This window comes from Salvelinus sp. IW2-2015, linkage group LG26 (genome assembly GCF_002910315.2).
Source record: "Salvelinus sp. IW2-2015 linkage group LG26, ASM291031v2, whole genome shotgun sequence".
Classification (NCBI taxonomy): domain Eukaryota; kingdom Metazoa; phylum Chordata; class Actinopteri; order Salmoniformes; family Salmonidae; genus Salvelinus; species Salvelinus sp. IW2-2015.
In genome coordinates this window covers 33,783,021-33,802,757 of record NC_036866.1, presented here as the reverse complement: position 1 = coordinate 33,802,757, position 19,737 = coordinate 33,783,021, and the positions used below count along the sequence as shown (strand labels likewise).

The following is a 19,737-nucleotide window of genomic DNA, read 5'->3' as shown; positions in this document are numbered from 1 at the left end:
ATTACAGGCAACATTCGCACTGAGCAAAATGGTAGAGCTGCCGCTTTCAAGGAGCGAGACTCAAACCTGGAAGCTTATAAGAAATCCCGCTATACCCGCCGACGAACCATCAAACAGGCAAGGCGTCAATACAGGACTAAGATCGAATCATACTACACCGGCTCCAACGCACGTCGGATGTGGCAGGGCTTGCAAACTATTACCGAATACAAAAAGGAAGCACAGCCGAGAACTGCCCAGTGACAAGAGCCTACCAAACGAGCTAAATATCTTCTATGCTCGCTTCGAGGCAAGTAACACAGCTGATGCATGAGAGCATCAGCTGTTCTGGGCGACTGTGTGATCACTCTCTACACAGCCGATGTGAGTAAGACCTTTAAACAAGTCAACATTCACTAGGTCGCAGGGCCAGACGCATTACCAGGACTTGTACTCCGAGCATACGCTGACCAACTGGCAAGTGTCTTCACTGACATTTTCAACCTCTCCCTGTCCGAGTCTCTAATACCAACATATTTCAAATGACTACCGACCCGTAGCACACACACGTCTTTAGCCGTTAAGTGCTTTGAAAGGCTGGTCATGGCCCACAACACCATTATCCCAGAAACCCTACACCAACTCCAATTTGCATACCGCCCCAACAGATCCACAGATGATGCAATCTCTATTGCACTCCACATCTGGACAAAAGGAACACCTATGTGAGAATGCTATTCATTGACTGCAGCTCAGCGTTCAACACCATAGTGCCCTAAAAGCTCATCACTAAGCTAAGGACCCTGGAACCAAACAGCTCCCTCTGCAACTGGATCCTGGAATTCCTGACGGACCGCCCACACTGTTGGTAAGGGTAGGTAACAACACATCCGCAAACCTATTCCCTCTTAGAAGACTGAAATGGTTTGGCATGGGTCCTCAGATCCTCAAAAGGTTTTACAGCTGAACCATCGAGAGCATTCTGACAGGTTGCATCACTGCCTGGTATGGCGACTGCTCGGCCTCCGACCACAAGGTACCAAACGATAGTGCGTACGGCTCAGTACATCAGAGGCCAAGCTTCTTGCCATCCAGGACCTCTATACCAGGCGGTCTCAGAGGAAGGCTCTAAAAAGTGTAAAAGACTCCAGCCACCCTAGTCATAGACTGTTCTCTCTGCTAAACAGATTCAACCACAAAGACCAGGGAGGTTTTCCAATGCCTCAAAGAATGGCCCCTATTAGTAGATGGGTACAAATAATAAAAGCAGACATTGAATATCCCTTTGAGCATGGTGAAGTTATTAATTACACTTTGGATGGTGTATCAATACACCCAGTCACTACAAAGATACAGGCGTCCTTCCTAACACAGTTGCCGGAGAGGAAGGAAACCACTCAGGGATTTCACCATGAGCCCAATGATTTTGTTGTCTGTGATAGGCATAAACTGAGGAAGGATCAACATTGTAGTTACTCTACAATACTATCCTAATTGACAGAGTTGAAAGAAGGAAGCCTGTACAGAATACAAATATTCAAACTGTTTGCAACAAGACCCTTATGTAATACTTTTTTTTTTTTTTTAATTGGCAAAGCAATTCACTTTTTATCCTGAATAGAAAGTGTTGGATTTGGGGCAAATCCAATACAACACATTACTGAGTACCACTCTCCATATTTTCAAGCATAGTGGTGGCTGCAATGTTATGGGTATGCTTGTAATCGTTAAAGACTGGAGTTTTTCAGGACAAAAAAATAAACTGAAAGGAGCTTAGTACAGGCCAAATCCTAGAGGAAAACCTGGTTCAGCCTTTCCATCAGACACTGGGAGATGAATTCACCTTTCAGCAGGACAATAACCTAAAACACAAGGCCAAATATACACTGGAGTTGCTTACAAAGAAGACAGTGAATGTTCCTGTAAGTCAGTTACAGTTTTAACTTAAATCTATGGCAAGACCTGAAAATGGTTGTCTAGCAATGATCAACAACCAATTTGACAGAGCTTGAAGAGTATTGAAAATAATAAATTGGCAAATGTTGCACAATCCAGGTCTGGAAATCTCTTAGAGATTTACCCAGAAAGACTCACAGCTGTAAAAGCTGCCAAATGTGCTTCTACAAAGTATTGACTCAGGGGTGTGAACAATTATGTAAATTAGATATTTCTGTATTTCATTTTCAATACATTTGAAAACATGTTTTCACATTGTCATTATGGGGTATTGTGTGTAGATGGGTGATAAAAAAAAAAAAAATTTAATCTATTTTGAATTCAGGCTGTAACAACAAAATGTGGGTATGAATACTTTCTGAAGGTACTTTGGATGGTGTATCACATGTTGTGATCCAATGGTTCAGTTGGCCGGAGTGTTGTGCTTGTAACACTTGAAATGTGTGATATGCACAGAATACATGCATAAACTCAGTCCGTTTGGAGAAAAGTGTCTGCTAAATGACCATTTTATTATATTATGCAGCTACATTTTCCTGGCACTCTTGGCTATATGAGGATGTGTGAATAACAACCTGAAAAGGTGTGATATAAATGGTCTCACCACATCTTGCAGGTTCGTGGGTAAACCTCATTGCGGGTCATGACCCCCAGAGGCAGGACGAAAGGCTGGGCCTCTGATGGAGCGCTGCTGCTGCTGCTACTGGGCCCAAGCTGGGGTCTCTCTGATTGGGCTTCCATAGCCAACTCCAGCCCCGCTGCCCCAGCACCACCAGCCACAACCCCCTCTGAAGCAGCTCCCTGGGGGGCCACATCTGGGTTCGGCGCCTCCTCGTGCACCCCCAGCACCAGGCGAGACAGCTCTTCCATGCTGCGCTGGTGCTCCAGGTCCGGCAGGCACACAGGCCGGTTCAGGTCCACGTCAAGCGTTAGCTGGCCTGCTGGGACATTGGGGTCCCCCTAGGAGGAAGGAGAAAGGGCAGGGGCATGTTCAGTAGGCACAAAATGTGGACAATGTTTTGAAAGGAAAGAGGTACTACCCAAACGTGTAATAAGGACTTTTGTTTTCAATTTCAAAATGTCTTCATGCCAACTGAACAGATCACACTGAAGGTTTTGTTATATACACAATGGAATATGTAGGCCACCTGTAATATAGTGTTCTGCCCACCTAACTCAATGCCATCCAACTACTTTAAGGATAAAATAAAATGTTAAAAACATTAGGAAGAAGGGTGGAGTTGGAAACAGTAGGGTTGAGGGACTGACAGTAAGCTTGGTGGCCCTGGCGCAGGGCCCATGAAAGCTGAGCATGACGATCTCCAGGCCGTGGCTGCCATAGGTGCCTTTGAACAGGCCCGGCTGCAGCAGGTCCGAGGACATCCGGGGGGGGAGGTAGATCCGCCGGTACGTCAGGCAGTTACTGTCAGAACACAGCATCATCAACATTCATGAAGCCAATTACATAAAACAGATTAATATGAACCTCTTAAAAAAAGAATACAATATCACTGAATGAAAAATGAATGAATGGGGTACGTGTCAAGTCACCTAGCGACCCATCCCTTAAAGCATTATAGGGACACATTGAGGAAAATGTATGTACATTACAATTAATTCATAGCCTCCAGCTAGATATTTCACTGACCAGAGTAAACAAAGAAAATAAAAGGAACATAGGTGGCAAAATTAAAATATTTAAATAAATTGTCTAAAACAGTAGATGTAATATGGAAGACCTACTCGCATTGGCTGGTATACTGTCATAAGGAAGACCTACTCGCATTGGCTGGTATACTGTCATAAGGAAGACCTACTCGCATTGGCTTGGGTATACTGATCATAAGGAAGACCTACTCGCATTGGCTGGTATACTGTCATAAGGAAGACCTCTCGCATTGGCTGGTATCTGTCATAAGGAAGACCTACTCGCATTGGCTGGTATACTGTCATAAGGAAGACCTACTCGCATTGGCTGGTATACTGTCATAAGGAAGACTCACTCGCATTGGCTGGTATACTGTCATAAGGAAGACCTACTCGCATTGGCTGGTATACTGCATAAGGAAGACCTACTCGCATTGGCTGTATACTGTCATAAGGAGACCTACTCGCATTGGCTGGTATACTGTCATAAGGAAGACCTACTCGCATTGGCTGGTATACTGTCATAAGGAAGACCTACTCGCATTGGCTGGTATACTGTCATAAGGAAGACCTACTCGCATTGGCTGGTATACTGTCATAAGGAAGACCTACCTCGCATTGGCTGGTATACTGTCATAAGGAAGACCTACTCGCATTGGCTGGTATACTGTCATAAGGAAGACCTACTCGTATGGTGGTCAACTGTCATAAGGAAGACCTACTCGTATTGGCTGGTATACTGTCATAAGGAAGACCTACTCGTATTGGCTGGTATACTGTCATAAGGAAGACCTACTCATATTGGCTGGTATACTGTCATATGGAAGACCTACTCGTATTGGCTTGTGTAGATGAACTTCATAAGAATGAGCTCCTGCATGTGCTCATGGAAGATGTCCTCCAGTGTCCTCCCCCACTCCTCCTCCAGCCATGTGCGGAACTCCTGCCAACAGAAAACCCACGGTCACGCTCACTTGTGGGCGCTCACCGATGTGCCTCACCGATGTGCCTCATTTACCTATTGAAATCTGAACGACTTGATTCAACCCAAATCTTAGACAAGGTAACAGTAAACATGTCATCCCCCAAAAATGATGCAGCACCACTTTGGGTCAATCAGTCTAATTTAAATTACGGATCTCAATGGCAAGATGCATCATTTACCCAAGTTTCGTCAAAATCAGTCCAGTGCTGTCTAAGATATTGCGTGTAACTAACGTGCATACAGTCACTTACTATAGCTACCCCCTTGGGCCAATCAGTGTAATTTTGTAAATGCCAGAACTCTATTGCAGGACGAATCATTCATCCAATCTTCATCAAAATTGGGCCAGTGGTGTCTGAGATATTGCGTCTAAGAGCTTTCCACACCCGGATTGAGCAACATTTGCCCATTATTCTTTTCAAAATTCTTCAAGCTGTCAAATTGGTTGTTGATCATTGCTAGACAACCACTTTCAGGTCTTGCCATAGATTTGCAAGTAGATTTAAGTCAGGAACATTCACAGTCTTCTTGGTAGGCAACTCCAGTGTGGATTTGGCCTTGTGTTTTAGGTTATTGTCCTGCTGGAAGGTGAATTAAATCTCCTAGTTTCTGGTGGAAAGCAGACGACCAGGTTTTCCGCTAGAATATAGCCTGTGCTTTGCCCGAAAAACGTCCCAGATCTTAACGATTACAAAAATAACCATAACATAATGCAGCCACCACTATGCTTGAAAATATGGAGAGTGGTACTCAGTAATGTGTTTTATTGGTATTATTGGTACACTGTATTCAGAGGAAAAGTTAATTGCTTTGCCACATTTCTTAAATATTACTTTAGTGCCTTGTTGCATATAAAGATTTATGTTTTGATTGTGATCTCTAAGGCAAGCCACATCATTCACCCAAGTTTTGTCAAAATCGGACCAGTGCCGTCTGAGATATCGCGTGACTAATGTACGAACGAACGGAGACAGATCCACAGTCCCCTCCCCGATTTCATCATGAGGGACAACAGCGAACTTTCAGTATGATCGGAACATTGAGGTTGTGTGTTTGTAAAAAGTGCTATACTATGTGATTTATTGATTAATTGTTCAATTAATACATAGTTGCCTCAGCCATATGATAACAATATACAAAGTGTTGTGAAGTGACAAAAGACCCCTCCTCACCTCCTGTCTCCCCCCTGGCATGCGGTGATGATCTGTCTGGTTGCACTTAGTCGAGAACTCGTCCTTCTTCCCAGTCTGGAAATAAGAATAGACATTGCAGCTTTTATCACAAAGCCATGGAAGACGTGTGTCATCAGCTAGGCCAATGGCTGACAGATAGCCAAACTCTCGCTCTCTCCTGGGGGAGTTCCCCCGGTTTTATGACTTAACCTCTCTTGGGCACGTGAGACGGTAGCGTCCCACCTCTTCAACAGCCAGTGAAACTGCTGGGCGCCAAATTCAAATACAGAAATACTCATTATAAAAATTCAGAAAACAAAATATATTTTACATAGATTACAAATACAAAGATTAACTTCTTGTGAATCCAACCACGGTGTCAGATTTTAAAAAATGCTTTACGGCGAAAGCATACCTTACGATTATTTGAGAACATAGCCCACTAGACAAATCATTACAAACAGTAGCCAGCCAAGTAGAACAGTTACACATGTCAGAAATAGAGATAAAATTAATCCCTTACCTTTGATGATCTTCATATGGTTGCACTCAATAAATGTTCCTTTTGTTCGATAAAGTCTCTTTATATCCAAAAACCTCAGTTTTGCTTGCGTTTTCTTCAGTAATCCAAAGGCTCAAACGCAGTCAAAACAGGAAGACAAAAATCCAAATTGTATCCGTAAAGTTCATAGAAACATGTCAAACGATGTTTATATTCAAACCTCAGGTTGTTTTTAGCCTAAATAATCGATAATATTTCAACCGGACAATAACGTCGTCAATTTAAAAGGTAAACAAGAAACGCGCGACCATGAAAAAGCTCTGTGACACTTTAGGGTCCACTCATTCAGACTGATCTTCTTCATTTTTCAGAATACAAGCCTGAAACAATTTCTAAAGACTGTTGACATCTAGTGGAAGGCATAGAAACTGCAATTTGAGTCCTAAGTCAATGGATAATGTAATGGCATTGAATAGAAAACTACAAACCCCCCCTCAAAAAAACCTTCCTGAATGGATTGCTCAGGTTTTTGCCTGCCAAATCAGTTCTGTTATACTCACAGACACTATTTTAACAGTTTGGAAACTTTAGAGTGTTTTCTATCCAAATCTACCAGTTATATGAATATATCTTCTGGGCCCGAGAAGGCAGTTTAATTTGGGCATGCATTTCATCAAATTCCGAATGCTGCCCCCTACCCTAGTGAAGTTAAGATAAAGAAGCCTACTACAACTACAAAGGACATTGTGACCTCTGGTGGACAAACCAGTCTTACATCCCTCGAACTACTCGCCAAAGACGGCCGAGTGGTTTCAGAGACACAGAGAAAGACACCTAAGCGTAAATATATGTTGCATTTCTAAATCTTAATGAGGGGTTGTTAGGGTGCTAAATATCCATATTTACGGTGGGCGTATTTTCCCAATGTATGTACGATAAGTCCACTTCTTTCTCTCCCCACTCCCTTTCCATTGTGTAACAAGCGTCATATCGGGTTAGTCCACTAGGGACTTTTCATTGCATTATGTTAGTAATCACTATAGCCTTCACCGAGTGGTTGTTTATGTAATTCTGTGTGATTATTTAGTTAGTAAATAAATAATTAAGCCAATTTGTATATCGCTGAGACATCACTTAGGCTAGGGTTCGTGCAGATATCCAAGAATTTTGCGACGTTCAGAATGAGACTGATGAGGTAACAATACATTACTTATCTATAGACACGAATATATCTTATAATCGAGTAATAATTCGAGTAATAATTAAACGTAGTAGGTAATTATTTGATAAATAGCAGTCATCACATTAATGATAGTCCCGTCACAGGGGACTACGTCACCATACAGTGAGTGTACTGCTTACACATAAAAAGGTAATGAATATGACTATTTAAGCACAATCACATAATTATCTCCCTTACTATACAAAAGTAGTTAACTGGGTTGGACTTCCTGTGTGTTAACGTTAAGTCCTCTATTCAGGGGACTTTGAGCAGATCTGGACAGGTTCCGACCAACATTTTTTATTACAGAGCGCTCTGTGTACTTCGCAACATCAATTTCTGTGCACCATTATCCTGCTTCACATGCTACTATCTGCTCTCATCTGAAATGCAGTACGTGAAATCTGACACCTCACATTTTCTGGCCTATCCAGACAAAGGATCGAATTTCTCTAGCTTGTAAACCTTGCAGCTCCACTTACAATACAGCATATGGAATGGGAGACTAGCGATTGCAGCAAACGCAGTGTCATCTCGCTGTGATGTTCTCGGACAGATATAGAATTGAAACAAAATCAGTTTCTCTTGGTCCCAGAGGAACGAAATGACCTTGTGCTTACAGCCATAGCCACAGGAAGCAGTGGTGTTTCAATTTTTATATCTACATATACAGTTGAAGTTAGAAGTTCACAGACACCTTAGCCAAATACATTTAAAGTCAATGCTCACAATTCCTGACATTTAATCCTAGTAAAAATTACCTGTCTTAGGATCACCACTTTATTTTAAGAATGCGAAATGTCAGAATAATAGTAGAGAGAATGATTTATTTCAGCTTTTCTTTCATCACATTCCCAGTGGGTCAGACGTTTACATACACTCAATTAGTATTTGGTAGCATTGCCTTTAAATTGTTTAACTTGGGTCAAACATTTCGGGTAGCCTTCCACAAGCTTCCCACAATAAGTTGGGTGAATTTTGGCCCATTCCTCCTGACAGAGCTGGTGTAACCGAGTCAGGTTTGTAGGCCTCCTTGCTCGCACACTCTTTTTCAGTTCTGCCCACATTTTCTATGGGATTGAGGTCAGGGCTTTGTGATGGCCACTCCAATACCTTGACTTTGTTGTCCTTATGCCATTTTGCCAGAACTGTGGAAGTATGCTTGGGGTTGTTGTCCATTTGGAAGACCCATTTGCGACCAAGCTTTAACTTCCTCCAAACATGACGATGGTCATTATGGCCAAACAGTTATATTTTTGTGACATCAGACAAGAGGACATGTCTCCAAAAAGTATGATTTTTGTCCCCATGTGCAGTTGCAAACCGTAGTCTGGCATTTTTATGGCTGTTTTGGAGCAGTGTCTTCTTCCTTGCTGAGCGGCCATTCAGGTTGTCGATATAGGACTCGTTTTACTGTGGATATAGATACTTCTGTACCTGTTTCCTCCAGCATTTTCACAAGGTCCTTTGCTGGGATTGATTTGCACTTTTCACACCAAAGTACGTTCATCTCTAGGAGACAGAACGCGTCTCCTTCCTGAGCGGTATGACGGCTGCGTGGTCCCATGGGGCTTATTCTTGCGTACTATTGTTTGTACAGATGAACGTGGTACCTTCAGGCATTTGGAAATTGCTCCCAAGGATGAACCAGACTTGTGGAGGTCTACAATTTTGATTTTCCCATGATGTCAAGCAAAGAGGCACTGAGTTTGAAGGTAGGCCTTGAAATACATCCACAGGTACACCTCCAATTGACTCAAATTATGTCAATTAGCTTATCAGAGGCTTCTAAAGCCACAACGTAATTTTCTGGAATTTTCCAAGCTGTTTAAAGGCACAGTCAACTTAGTGTATGTAAACTTCTGACCCACTGGAATTGTGATACAGTGAGTTATAAGTGAAATAATCTGTCTGTAAACAATTGCTGGCAAAATTACTTGTGTCATGCACAAAGTAGATGTCCTAACCGACTTGCCAAAACTATAGTTTGTTAACAAGAAATTTGTCGAGTGGTTGGAAAACTAGTTAATGACTCCAACCTAAGTGTATGTAAACTTCCGACTTCAATTGTATGTATATATCTACTCATTCAAGAGTTTCTTTATTTCCACTATTTTCTACATTGTAGAATAATAGTGAAGACATCAAAACTATGAAATAATACATATGGAATCATGTAGTAACCAAAAAAAGTGTTAAACAAATAAAATATATTTTTCAAAGTAGGCACACTTCACCTTGATGACAGCTTTCTATACTCTTGGCATTCTCTCAACTAGCTTTACCTGGAATGCTTTTCCAACAATCTTGAAGGAGTCCCCACATAAGCTGAGTACTTGTTGGCTGCTTTTCCTGCAGTCCAACTCATCCCAAACCATCTCAATTGGGTTTCGGTCGGGTGATTGTGGAGGCCAGGTCAACTGATACAGCACTCCATTACTCTCCTTCTTGGTCAAATAGCCCTTACACAGCCTGGAGGTGTGTTTTGGGTCATTGTCATGTTAAAAAACCAGCAGCATACCACCCTGCATCCCAATGTTGACTTGTTTCTGAAGCTAAGCAGGGTTGGTCCTGGTCAGTCCCTGGATGGGAGACCAGACGCTGCAGGAAGTGGTGTTGGAGGGCCAGTAGGAGGTACCATTTCCTCTGGTCTAAAAAAATATATATAATTATATTATGTTTTGAAAAATATATATTTTCACAAATGTAGTGCACTGGGCCTTTAATAGTATGCCAGACCGACATACTGTAGACGTCTGTAGCGCGGACAATTTTTTTTTCAGCATCTCCGCTTTGGCAAAAAAGGTAGTTGTATAATTAAGAACAGCATCTTTCAGGATTCAATAGTTGGAAATGTAGGAGTTGATGCCCTGTCCTTTTCTCTGCGATTGTCATTCTAATGGAATTTCAGAAAGAACAAAACAGTCCACAAACATTTTAAATCAAAAAAGGTGAAAAGTTATGGGCAAAGACACAAAACATCTACATCAAATTAAATATTTTTCTTGATCAAATAACATGGAAAACAAGCACTTTTTGTGCAGTATTAATTTACCATCCTTACAAAGTACTTTGCGCTTGCAATGTATGTTAGCTAGGGTTGTGGGTTCGACTCCCACGTGGGACCAGCACGAAAAAGTAAGAAAATGTATGCACTCACTACTGTAAGTTGCTCTGGATAAGATTGTCTACTAAAATGGAAAAGGGATGAATAGACCATTTCAGTTCACATCGAAATAAGATGCATTTGCAAAGTATTTCAAGAAACTGAAAAACATATCAAGCAAGTATTTTTATATTCACACAAGTATTATCAGATTAACTGTTTTGTACAGATAATTAAATCAGACAAGTTACAAATGCTGGTAAACACTCCAATACATTTAGTTTACATTTTTTCACAAATGTAGTGCACTGGGCCTTTACTAGTCCTGTATTAGTAGACCAATATAGACGTCTTCATTGAGGGCAATTTTATTTATATATATAGCCCTTCTCCACCACTTTTGTTGGATAGGAAAAAAATAATATGATTTTTTATATTTGTACTGTGTACTTCACACCTCAGGTATATTTATTTCTACCAGAAAGGCAATATTTTAATATGTTTGGCACTAAGTATTACTAGGTATTGTTTATGGCCCTCAATTAATTTTGGGAGTGTCTATTTAGGCGCAAATCTACAATTTGACATTATATTTAAATAGGTTAAAGATGCACTACGCAGATATCGCTCTGCCATTTCCTGGTTGCTAAAATTCTAATAGTTAGCTTACTTTTAGTTTGTGACAAATCAAACAAGTGTAGAGAATCATTGTACCAATCTAAACTGCAGCAAAAATATAGTATTTTCAGCTGTTTGAAGCTGGTGTTCAAAAACAAAAGTAAGAAGCAAAAACTAAACTGAAGAACAGGACTTATGGAAATAGTCCACAGAACAGATCTACCTCTCCTTAGACTTGCTTTCAAGGAGAATTATAGATTTATAACTCACATTTCTATGTGAATTTGGTCAGGTCGCCCGAAAAGTTACATATTGCAGCTTTAAAGAGGGATCACAGAATGCCATCCAGGTCAAGAGGAGTGATCAGCCGATCATTATTCTCATTAAAAAGAACTGCAGGTGGCAGAAAAATAAATAAAATCACAAACATTAGCTTTACTGCCCGTTCAGAACACAACAGAAGAAAAAAAATGTACTCACTTGGATGTCCCCCTTGTGAGGGCCCTTGTGTCCGTACATGCACTCTACCGCCACCTTGTTGCTCTCCCACATGTGGATGCGGAAGAGTGGCCGCCGCCTCATGGGATCCTCGACCCGAGGGTCGTGGGGTGGCAGGTACATCCAGCCAATGATGAACAGCCCGTCAACCTGGAGAGGGATGGGTGGTGGTAGCGGAGTAAAGGGAGGGAGAAAAGTCATCCCCTGACACATGTAACATGTTTTGATGGGAAAATAGACACATTTTTGTCCCCCTCTACAACCATGTGTGCTAAACAATTTAAAGGCTGAAAATGTTTAAATGTGATAAAGAGGGGACAAACTGTGTAGGTGGGTGGGTGTGTATACACACTAATTGCGTACCACCACGTTGAGCAGCCCTCCGTACGGGCCTATGTCAGGCTGCCAAAGACCCAGGATGTGTCTGTATGGGTGCAGCACTGCAACACAACACAACAGTGCAACAAAGGGTTAAAACACCAAAACAGTGGTGAACAGTTCAAATCGCAGGACATCACAGCAATACATAAGAGTTTGGACTGAGAAACTGATGACAACTCAGAGCATATCACCATGGTGGAGGTCTGGCCTCACTTCAAGGACTCACTACGCACGCACATGTGAAGTTATATCCAAGTGCATGAAAAAAACAAGAGTGTGATGTCAGAGTAAACAGGGAGCTGTCACTGTAAGCACTAACCATGTTGACTAGCATGCTAAATGCGCACATTCATTTTCCATTACCATTCCTAGTTGTCAGACGTCCGAGTTAAGGTAAGGAGCAAAGTGCAGATTCACCCCTTCAAAACCATGTCACACAATCGGTGAGCACATGGTATTTGTCGCAACTGGCTACAACACAGGAGTCAATCACACACTAGCATGTTAAAAGCCACACGCGTGTTGAGCCAGTCAGGTCAGGCATGTGCTGCAGTACATACAGTGCCTGTACACGTCCCTGTAGTCCATGTGCTCGTAGTCCGGTAGGAGCTTCATAAAGCGGCCAGACTTCACCCGAGGGTTCACACCTGGACAGGTACACCACAACAGTGGGCAGACTAATCAAGTTTTAAATGTCACATTCACAAGTACAGTGAAATGCCTTTATTGCAAGTGCTAAACCCAGCAATCAATATCAATGTAGTACAACAACTTCAAAAAACATTAGGTAGAACAAAAACACAAGAAATAAAAATACGAGAAAGTAAGCTAATGTGCCTTCAGAAAGTATTCACACCCCTTTACTTTTTCTAAATGTTGTTGTGTTACAGCCTGAATTTGAAATTGATTAAATTGAGATTGTGTCACTGGCCTACACACAATACCCCATAATGTCAAAGTGGAATTTTGTTTATAGAAGACTTTCTAAATTAATAAAAAACAAAAAGCTGACATGTCGAGTCAATAAGTATTCAACCCCTTTGTCATGGCAAGCCTAAATAAGTTCAGGAGTAAAAATGTACTTAACAAATCACATAATAATTTGCATGGACTCATTCTGTGTTCAATAATAGTGGTTAACATGATTGTTTTAGGACTACCCCATCTCTGTACCCCACACATACAGATAATTGTAAGGTCCCTCAATCCAGTGGTTAATTTCAAGCACAGATTCAACCACAAAGAGCAGGGAAGTTTTTCAATGCCTCGCAAAGGGCCTCGATTGGTAGATGTGTAAAAAAAAGAAAAAAAAAGACACTGAATATCCCTTTGTAGTGCTTTTGAGGTCGGTTCGATTATTTTTTAATAAATCACAGTATTGGTTTCGATTAGAATTTTGTTTACATTAATTGTATTATGAAATAATGACGCTACAATGCCCACAATAGTGAAATGTAATTGCCAAAACATTGAAACTATTCCATTGCCTATGTCAGGTCCACATTGGGTAGACATCAGAAAAACAGGAAATTACTATGAAATGAAAACTATTTCAGTTGTGTATATTACTTTGTTTCTATTTTATTACTTAATTTGTTTTCATTCCTTAAAGTAATCATCTCTGCTCAGACAGTAGCAGTCAGGCCATCTAACATTGTGTTCCCCATACTGTAATGTCTTTAGTCATCCTATTTATATTGAACAAATATTTAAATGCAACAATTTCAAAGATTTTATTGAGTTACAATTCAAAAATAAATCAGTCAATTGACAGACCCCCATTAGACCCTAATCTATGGATTTCACCTGACTGGGCATACAGATACACATCTGTTGGTCACAGATCCACTATATATAGACACAAAAGTATGTGGACAACCCTTCAAAATAGTGGATTCTACTATTTCAGCCACACTGTTGCTGGCAGGTATATAAAATCGAGCACACAGTCTTGCAATCTCCATAATCAAACATTGGCAGTAGAATGGCCTTCCTAAAGAGCTGTGACTTTCAACATGGCATCGTCATAGGATGCCACCTTTCCAACTAATCAGTTCATCACATTTCTGCCCTGCTAGAGCTGCCCCGGTCAACTGTAGGTGCTGTTATTGTGAAGTGGAAATGTTTAGGAGCAACAATGGCTCAGCTGAGAAGTGGTAGGCCACACAAGCTCACAGAACGGGACCGCTGAGTGCTGAAGCACGTAGTGCATAAAAATTGTCTGTCCTCAGTTGCAACACTCACTACAGAGTTCCAAACTGCTTCTGGAAGCAACGTCAGCACAAGAACTGTTCATCGGGAACTATATGAAATGGTTTTCCATGGCCGAGCAGCCGCACACAAGCCTAAGATCACCTTGCGCAATGCCAAGTGTCGGCTGGAGTGGTGTAAAGCTCACCGCCATTGGACTCTGGAGCAATGCGTTCTCTGGAGTGAAATGCGTTCTCTGGAGTAATGAATCACGCTTCATCATCTGGGACTCTGACAGACAAATCTGAGTTTGGCGGATGCCAGGAGAACGTTACCTGCTCCAATGCACAGTGCCACCTGTAAAGTTTGTTGGAGTAATAATGGTATGGGGCTGTTTTTCATGGTTCAGGCTCCTTAGTTCCAGTGAAAGGAAATGAACGCTACAGCACACAATGACATTCTAGACAATTCTGTGCTTCCAACTTCGTGGCAACAGTTTGGGGAAGGCCGTTTCCTGTTTCAGTATGACAATGCCCCCCGGGCTCATTACAGAAATGGTTTGTCGAAATCGGTGTGGAAGAACTTGACTGGCCTGCACAGAGCCCTGACCTCTGCCCCATCGAACACCTATGGGATGAATTAGAATGCCGACTGCTAGCCAAGCCTAATCGCCCAACCTCACTAATGCTCGTGGCTGAATGGAAGAAAGTCCTCGCAGCAATGTTCCAACATCTAGTGGAAAGCCTTACCAGAAGAGTGGAGCAGCAAAGGGGGGACCAACTCCATATTAATGGCAATGATTTTGGAATGACATGTTCGACGAGCAGGTGTTTAGATACTTTTGGTCATGTAGTGTACCTAAAAAAAAAGGTAGGAGTGTGGATCTGAAAACTAGTCAGTATCTGGTGTGACCACCATCTGTAATCAAAGAACGCTATAAAAAGGCCAGACTATGGTTTGCAACTGCACATGGGGACAAGATCGTACTTTTTGGAGAAATGTCCTCTGGTCTGATGAAACAAAAATAGAACTGTTTGGTCATAATGACCATCGTTATGTTTGGAGGAAAAAGGGGGAGGCTTGCAGGCCGAAGAACACCATCCCAACCGTGAAGCATGGGGGTGGCAGCATCATGTTGTGGGGGTGCTTTGCTGCAGGAGGGACTGGTGCACTTCACAAAATAGATGGCATCATGAGGATAGGAAAATTATGTGGATATATTGAAGCAACATCTCAAGCGATCGGTCAGGAAGTTAAAGCTTGGTCGCAAATGGGTCTTCCAAATGGACAATGACCCCAAGCATACTTTCAAAGGTGTGGCAGGCTTAAGGACATCAAAGTCAAGGTATTGGAGTGGCCATCACAAAGCCCTGACCTCAATCCTATATCCTAGCATGTGTGAGCAAGGAGGCCTAACAACCTGACTCAGTTACACCAGCTCTGTCAGGAGGAATGGGCCAAAATTCACCCAACTTATTGTGGGAAGCTTGTGGAAGGCTACCAGAAACGTTTGACCCAAGTTAAACAATTTAAAGGCAATGCTACCAAATACTAATGGAGTGTATGTAAACTTCTGACCCACTGGGAATGTGATGAAAGAAATAAAAGAAGAAATAAATCATTCTCCACTATTATTCTGACATTTCACATAAAAATAAAATGGTGATCTAACTGACCTAAGACAGGGAATTTTTAGAGTTTTAAATGTCAGGAATTGTGAACTGACTTTAAATGTATTTGGCTAAGGTGTATGTAAACTTCCGAATTCAACTGTCGATACGGAAAATATTCAGACCCCTTGACTTTTTCCACATTTTGTTACAGCCTTATTTTAAAATGTATTAAAATATTTTTGTATTTTAAATCCTTTTTCTCCCCAATTTCGATCTTGTCTCATCGCTGCAACTCCAACGGGCTCGGGAGGCAAAGGTCGAGTCATGCGTCCTCCGAAACATGACCCGGCAAACCACACTTCTTAACACCCACCCGCTTAACCTGGAAGCCAGCCAACCAATGTGTCGGAGAAAACACTGTTCACCTGATGACCGAAGTCAGCCTGCAGGCGCCTGGGCCTGCCACAAGGAGTTGCTAGAGCGCGATGAGCCAAGTAAACCCCCCCCCGGCCAAGCCCTCCTGTAACCCAGACACGGACCAATTGTGCACTGCCCTATGGGACTCCCAATCACGGCCGGTTGTGATACAGACCGGGAGCGAACCAAGGTCTGAAGTGAAGCCTCTAGCACTGCGATGCAGTGCCTTAGACCGCTGGCCACTCAGGAGCTCCTCTTTACGTTACACCCTTATTCTATAATTGATTAAATAATTTCCCCCCCCTCATCAATCTAAATACAATACCCCATAATGACAAAAAAAAAACAGGGTTTTAGAAATTTTGGCAAATACACTGCTCAAAAAAATAAAGGGAACACTTAAACAACACAATGTAACTCCAAGTCAATCACACTTCTGTGAAATCAAACTGTCCACTTAGGAAGCAACACTGATTGACAATAAATTTCACATGCTGTTGTGCAAATGGAATAGACAAAAGGTGGAAATTATAGGCAATTAGCAAGACACCCCCAATAAAGGAGTGATTCTGCAGGTGGTGACCACAGACCACTTCTCAGTTCCTATGCTTCCTGGGTGATGTTTTGGTCACTTTTGAATGCTGGCGGTGCTTTCACTCTAGTGGTAGCATGAGACGGAGTCTACAACCCACACAAGTGGCTCAGGTAGTGCAGCTCATCCAGGATGGCACATCAATGCGAGCTGTGGCAAGAAGGTTTGCTGTGTCTGTCAGCGTAGTGTCCAGAGCATGGAGGCGCTAGCAGGAGACAGGCCAGTACATCAGGAGATGTGGAGGAGGCCGTAGGAGTGCAACAACCCAGCAGCAGGACCGCTACCTCCGCCTTTGTGCAAGGAGGAGCACTGCCAGAGCCCTGCAAAATGACCTCCAGCAGGCCACAAATGTGCATGTGTCATTGTGAACCTTTGCCCCAGTCTGAAGTCCTGAGCACTCTAGAGCAGGTTTTCATCAAGGATCTCTATGTACATTGCTCCATTCATCTTTCCTCGATCCTGACCAGTCTCTGCCGCTGAATAACATCCCCACAACAGGATGCTAACACCACCATGCTTCACTGTAGGGATGGTGCACGGTTTCCTCCAGACATGACGCTAAGCATTCAGGCCAAAGAATTTTGTTTCTCATGGTCTGAGAGTCTTTAGGTGCCTTTTGGCAAACTCGAAGCAGTCTTTCATGTACCTTTTACTGAGGAGTGGCTTCCATCTGGCCACTCTACCATAAAGTCCTGATTGGTGGAGTGCTACAGAGATGGTTGTCCTTCTGGATGGTTCTCCACACTCCGGAGCTCTGTCAGTGACTACTGGATTCTTGTTCACCTCCCTGACCAAGGCCCTTCTCCCCCGATTGCTCAGTTAGGCTGGGCGGACAGTTCTAGGAAGAGTCTTGGTGGTTCCAAACTTCTTCCATTTAAGAATGATGGAGGCCACTGTGTTTTTGGGGACCTTCAGTGTTGCTGACGTTTTTTGGTACCCTTCCCCAGATCTGTGCCTCGACCCAATCCTATCTTAGAGATCTACGGACAAATTCTTTTGACCTCATGGTTTGATTTTTGCTCTGACATGCACTGTCAAATGTGGGACCTTACATAGACAGGTGTGTGCCTTTCCAAATAATGTCCATTCAATTGAATTTACCACAGGTGGACTCCAATCAAGTTGTAGAAACATCTCAAGGATAATAAAAGGAAACAGGATACATCTGAGCTCAATTTCGAGTCTCATAGCAAAGATCCTCTAAAATAAACTGTTTTCGCTTTGTCATTATGGGGTATTGTGTGTAGACTAACGAGGAATTTATTTGATTTTATTAATTTAAAATCAAGGCAGTAATGTAATAAATTGCAGAAAATGTCAAGGGGTCTGAAAACATTCTGAATGCACTGTATATTTTAGCAGATACATTTACTTTTGATACTTAAGTATATTTAAAACCAAATACTTTTAGACATTTACTCAAGTAGTATTTTACTGGGTGACTTTCACTGGAGTCATTGTCTATTAAGGTATCTTTATTTTTACTCAAGTATGACAATTGGGTACTTTTTCCACAACTGATCAAATACAAGAGTCACTCAGCTAGTCCATGTAGCCATTTTGTTAGCTATTTGCAGTATTATTGATTGGGGATAGAAGCTGTTCAGGAGTCTGTTGGTGTCAGACTTGAAGCACTGGTGTCACTTCCCATGCGGAAGCAGAGAGAACAGTCTATGGCTAGGGCGACTGTAGCCTTCCTTTCACACTACTTGATATAGAAGTCCTGGATGGCAGGGAGCTTGACCCCAGCGCCATGAGATCAAGTGCATTGCTGTTGCCATACCAAGCAGTGGTGCAGCCAGTCAAGATGCTCTCAATGGTGCAGCTGTGGAACTTTTGGAGGATCTGAGGCCCCATGCCACACCTTTGCAACCTCCTGAGGTGGAAGAGGCTCTGTCGTGCCTTCTTCACGACTGTGTGCATGTGTGTGGACCATTTTAAGTCCTTAGTGAGTTGGACACAGAGGAACTTGAAGCGCTCCACTGCAGCCCGGTCAATGTGGATGGGGGAGTGCTCACCTCCCCCAAGTTTCCTTAAGTCAATGATCAGCTCCTTGGTCTCACTGATGATGAGGTAGAGGTTGTTGTCATGGCGCCACACTGCTAGGTCACTGACTCCTCCCTGTAGGCTGTCTCATCGGGTGGTGTTCAGTCCCAGGGTCCTAATACATAGGTATTTCTCTTATTAGGTGGGTGAGGGCAGTATGGAGTACAATTGAGATTGCATCGTTTATGGATCTGTTGGGGCGGTATGCAAATTTGAGTGGGTCTAGGGTGTCTGGGATAATGGAGTTGATATGTGCCATAACCAGCCTTTCATAGCAGCTAGTCATTGTGGCATGAGTCTGTCGGGCGTCATTTCTGTATCTGTCGGTCTGGTGTCTGTCCATATAGTCTGTCTGGGTATGGTAGGTTGGTTCTAGTGGAGACAACTAGAACCACGAAGTTCTAGAACCAACCTAGAACCAACCTAGCCCCAAACCTGATAGCATCAACTTCATGACACAAAAACAAAGTAAGCACAATCTCTCCACCACGAAGAGCAATTTCCCACAAGCCATCTTGAGGTTACCCCTACAGTTGCAAACAACTGAGTTAATCCCTAAAGTATCAAAGGCAAGAAAATGCCTCAAAGGGTGCTATTGCTAACTACTGGAAAGTGTTTAACAGCAGCCCCTGTCCAAATGAGGTTGAGGCTAGTCAAGATGCTAGAATTTAGAGGATGAAAGAGTCATCGATGATTTGCAGAAAGTGACAGTATGTGGTATTATTCCTGGACCTTCAATGCACAAGTGATACTAGTGTGACTTGGTTCAATTAGTCAATGTAAAGATGCCTAATGTTTAGCTATGGCCCAGAG

General features: G+C 42.4%; 1 protein-coding gene across 2 annotated transcripts in view; it reads right to left on the bottom strand.

Annotated features, from left to right (window-relative positions):
• Positions 1-19,737, bottom strand: part of fbxo31 (F-box protein 31) — a 34,206-nt gene that overhangs the window by 10,587 nt on the left and 3,882 nt on the right. The window contains exons 3-9 of one of the 2 annotated variants that reach the window (XM_023971756.2): positions 12,627-12,713; positions 12,049-12,125; positions 11,668-11,835; positions 5,740-5,814; positions 4,416-4,525; positions 3,205-3,358; positions 2,540-2,895 (exon numbers count right to left, since the gene is read on the bottom strand). In XM_023971756.2, the coding sequence (XP_023827524.1) occupies positions 2,540-2,895; positions 3,205-3,358; positions 4,416-4,525; positions 5,740-5,814; positions 11,668-11,835; positions 12,049-12,125; positions 12,627-12,713 (1,027 nt within the window). The remainder of the gene's footprint in view (positions 1-2,539; positions 2,896-3,204; positions 3,359-4,415; positions 4,526-5,739; positions 5,815-11,667; positions 11,836-12,048; positions 12,126-12,626; positions 12,714-19,737) is intronic. The other variant, XM_023971757.2, reaches the window with a different exon arrangement.